Source organism: Otolemur garnettii, unplaced genomic scaffold, assembly GCF_000181295.1.
Source record: "Otolemur garnettii isolate 467f Iridium unplaced genomic scaffold, OtoGar3 scaffold00156, whole genome shotgun sequence".
NCBI classification, from domain to species: domain Eukaryota; kingdom Metazoa; phylum Chordata; class Mammalia; order Primates; family Galagidae; genus Otolemur; species Otolemur garnettii.
Genome location: NW_003852551.1, coordinates 3,847,156 through 3,851,341, shown reverse-complemented (window position 1 = coordinate 3,851,341; position 4,186 = coordinate 3,847,156). Strand labels below are relative to the sequence as shown.

General features: G+C 38.6%; 1 protein-coding gene across 4 annotated transcripts in view; it reads right to left on the bottom strand.

Moving 5' to 3' along the window:
- Positions 1-1,375: 1,375 nt before the first annotated feature.
- The window catches only part of FAM76A (family with sequence similarity 76 member A), a 30,203-nt gene continuing 27,392 nt past the window's right edge, over positions 1,376-4,186 (bottom strand). For all 4 annotated transcript variants that reach the window (XM_003799824.3, XM_023519116.1, XM_023519117.1 and 1 more), the window contains one exon: positions 1,376-3,650. In XM_003799824.3, the coding sequence (XP_003799872.1) occupies positions 3,564-3,650 (87 nt within the window). In that variant the 3' untranslated portion in view covers positions 1,376-3,563. The remainder of the gene's footprint in view (positions 3,651-4,186) is intronic.

Genomic DNA, 4,186 nt, shown 5'->3' with positions numbered 1-4,186 from the left:
TCCCCCTGGGTAGAGTGCCATGGCATCACAGCTCACAGCAACCTCCAACTCCTGGGCTCAAGCAAGTCTCCTGCCTCAGCCTCCCAAGTAGCTGGACCACAGGCGCCCACCAGAACGCCTGGTTATTTTTTGGTTGCAGCCATCATTGTTGTTTGGTGGGCCCAGGCTGGATTTGAACCTACCACCTTAGGTGTATGTGGCTGGCACCTTAGCCACTTGAGCCACAGGGGCCAAGCCAGGATTATATTTCTTGATCTGGGTGATAGTTACCTAGGTGTGTTTATTTTGTGAGTTTCCTCAAGTAATACATTTGTGATGTGCCCTCTTCTGTCCATATGTTATACTTCAGGAAATAAATTTCATTTTTATAAAATAAAATACCATTATCATCAGTATGGTGAGCTTCCTAGGGAATGGTAAGAAATGGTGAATGGAGAAATTCACTTAAGTTGTAAATCAGACTATTAATATGAGCACACGTGGCACACTGCTGGTGGGAATGCAAAATGTAGTCACTTTGGAAGACAGTTTGACAGACTTACGAAGTTAACTATAAACTTACCATACAACCCACCAATCTAGCAAGCCCAGTCCTAGGTATTTACCCAAGAGGAATGAAAGCATGTGCCTATCAAATGTTTAAGGCAGCTTTGTTCATAATAACCGAAAACTGCCAGGCACAACAGCTCACTCCTGCAATCCCAGCACCTTGAAGGACCAAGACAGGAGGATCACTTGAGGCCAGGAGTTTGGTATCAGCCTGGGCAACATAGTGAGACCCTATTCCTAAAAATTAAAAACAAGGTACTCTTGAAATCAGTGCAGTAAGATGGTATGCATGAGGTGAAGTAGGTAACATAGAGTTGAAAAAGGTTATAAAAGTTGTGGGTTGCAGCAATGCCCTGATGATCTAGAACTGATTTTGCGATAAAGTGACTTTGGAAGGAAAAAGACAAATGAACATACATGGACATTCTAATCTGTCCCTCTATCACCTTCCCTCTGAGGAAAAAGAAAATGTTGTCACAGTCATAGATGATAATAGCTCACAAAAGGGAGGGCACGCTGTGTACCCGCCACTGTTTTAAAGATGTCTGCATGTATCATTTAATCCTCACAGCCACCCTGAGGTAAGTAGAGACAGGATTCAAATCTATGCAGTCTGACTTCATAGCACAGTACTGTCTCACTTTTAAGAGAGAAAGAGAATGAGATTATCCTGATGGGACGTGAAACTCCTAATTAGCACAGTTAGGCTTTTAATTTTTTAAGTCCACAAATAAGACAAAAAAGTTTTCTAGATTGAATGGGATAGTGGGATATGTCTATTGGTGAATCAGCAAGAAATAAATAAAAACATAGCCTAACAGTTATACTTGAGTCAATATGAATTTTTATTAACACACATTTGTCAAAGTCTGTACAAACCAAAACATTCCTGTGTTTTAAAATGTCCATTATTACAAACATACAAAGAAACAAAAGGTGTTACCAAAAATTAGCTACTCGTTTTCATGGTAAAACAGTGTCATGATTTTTAAAAATCAAAATTTCAAGACTGAGGTTTCTTCCTTCCCTTTTTGGAACTTATGGAAAGTTAGAAAATGTGTGGATTTGCTTTGTATTAAATGCCAAGACCTTAAAAAAAGATTTAGTATAAAACTAAATATGTGTTTTTATATCGTCATACTTCATGTAACAGAATTTCAGTCTTTAAAATTAAAAAAAAAAAAAAAGACTATCATTTTTCACAGTCTCTTCCCCAGTCAGTTGCAAATGCATCTGAAAAATATTATCTGACAGTTTATCTTTACTTAAAAGTTTCTCATTCAAAAAGTTATAAAATTATTTAGCACAGCCATTTCCCTTGCTTAGAAGGGAAAATTACATCCCCTACTAGGGTGATATATAAGCAACATGGTCCATTGTATCTCTTATCAGAAGGAAGCTGCTCAATTCCGCATCTCTGTCCAATTATGTGCATGGCTCCATTTAGAGAATGCTACCACGAACTATAGAGCAGTTGCTTCTAGAGGATGCCTGTCAAGTTAAATTTACTGCTGTAATTTTGGTATACTGAGGTACAAATGTCATCTGCCCTCATGATTAATTCTGGCTCTACTATCCCCTGCATAATGATTCCAGGGTAGTGAGTTTTGCTGTTTCACGGCATACACCACATATCCCTCCCTCCTTTCACAGATACCCGAGGACCTGCGAGTATGGGTAGAGATGCAAATCTATCCCATCCTGGAAAAGTACATCCATGTGCCTAGAAGGAAAGACAGAGCACACGTAACTCCAGCTGAGGCCACGTACTTCTAGGAAGTACCTGTTTCCACCTCTTCATTCAAAGCCAGACAGTGTAAAGGTTGGGGTGGGTGAGGAGGAGTGGGGAGAAGGTACAGTGATATCACTTCTCCTGACTGTTCTCAGTCCTTACTTGAGCAGTTTGTGATGACCCCAGAAATGCTCTACAGTTCAAATATTGTCCCATTTTTAATCTTCTCATGTAAAAAAAAAAAATTGTTCTCTGACAGCAGCCCAGTATGACAACTGATATAAGCAAATAAATGATAGTTTTTAAAAAAGAAGTGGCAGTGTGAGAATTTAAAATCGATCACATAAAACAATCAGGAAACAGGGTTGGGGGGAGCGTCCAGTACAACCTGGACAACCTTTCTTTCTGCCCTTACTTAAAAAGACAGACTGTTCAAATCTTTGCTACCTCCCTTAAGTATCTCCTTAAATGTTCTTCCAAGAAATCCTCCAAAAGGCACTTAACTCCATACTTATGCATTGAATTGTTTCACCTTAGCAATCCTTTTTAAGACTCCAAGGTAACAAGAAAGAAAAGATCTGATTCGTCTACTAAAAGCTAGAGAAGAGGACTTTTTTTTTTAAAGAGGCATTACTTTTACAAGAAGGACTAGCTAGGCTACCATTATTCCTTTATCAAGAAAAAGTTTTCTTTTTTTTTAAAAATAAATAAAACTCTGGCTATACATAGTACAAAGTTCATACATAATATATCTGGAAAAAAACCCAAGAGGATACCCTGAAGCAAAAGGTTTATTGGAGAGAGAAAGCCTCTTCCATTGTACCAAGTTTTAAGGTGGCAGTTTTCAAAGTTCAGAAGTGGCAGTGATATATAATTAATGCCAAACAATTTGCTCATGGGTATGGCAGGATGCAATGATGGACTAAAAAAAAAAAACCAAAATCATTCTGCACATTACACTGAGCAGTGACCACCACGAAAAAAAAAAAAGAAAAAAAAGGAAAGAAAGAGTAATACGAAAATAGAGAAAGCGTGAGAGAAGAGAAGAGGTCCTAGAAGTGAGAGAAAGAGAGCCTGAAACCCCAAACACTCAAGCATGCAGTCATAACACAGCACAAACCAGGTGTTTCCATTCAGCCCACTGCAATCGCACAAAGAAAGATAACTGAAATAAAATAGATATTTCTTAAGAAAACTTGCACTTCCCAGAGAACAGCCATGTCACCAACCCTAACCCAGAACAACTCCATATGCTGTTGCTAGGGAGCCTCCTCAGGGTCTGTCACGGAGAGGTGATAGCTCCTGACTTCTCAGACTTCTTGCTCTTGGACAAAGCAGCTGCCTGCTTCAGGAGCTCTCGGTTTTTGGCCTAAAAAAATCAGTGCAAGAAGGATGTTTTAAATGGGATAGGATATGTTTTTTATGCAAAGTAAGTGCATAAGCTAAGGTGGACAACGTAGAGAGTCAGAAAAAGATTAACAACTCTAGAAGTAGAAAACAACAGAAATCTCTAGGGCTTGACACTTGGTTCAAGAAAAAAATAAATGTATTTGCTAGAGGTTAATCAGTGCATCTCAATCTCTTGGGGCCACTGTTACAAAAGGATGCTTTATACAATATAAACAAACCACAGAGTGCCTTAATGAGCTGGATAAACAGAATTTATAAGTCAGACATCTGGAATCACATCTGGTTTATTCAAAACCAAAAAGCACATTAATTCTACTGTTTTTGAGGAGAGAAGATCAGAACATGTCCAAGAGTAAAACAATATAAAATATCTAAAAGAAAGATTAATGTGATTTGAGAAAAAAGAAATCTAAGGGATAGTTACTTAAAATACAATCAGTTGGGCAGAGCTTGTGGCTCAGTGAGTAGGGCGCTGGCCTCATATACCAAGGGTGG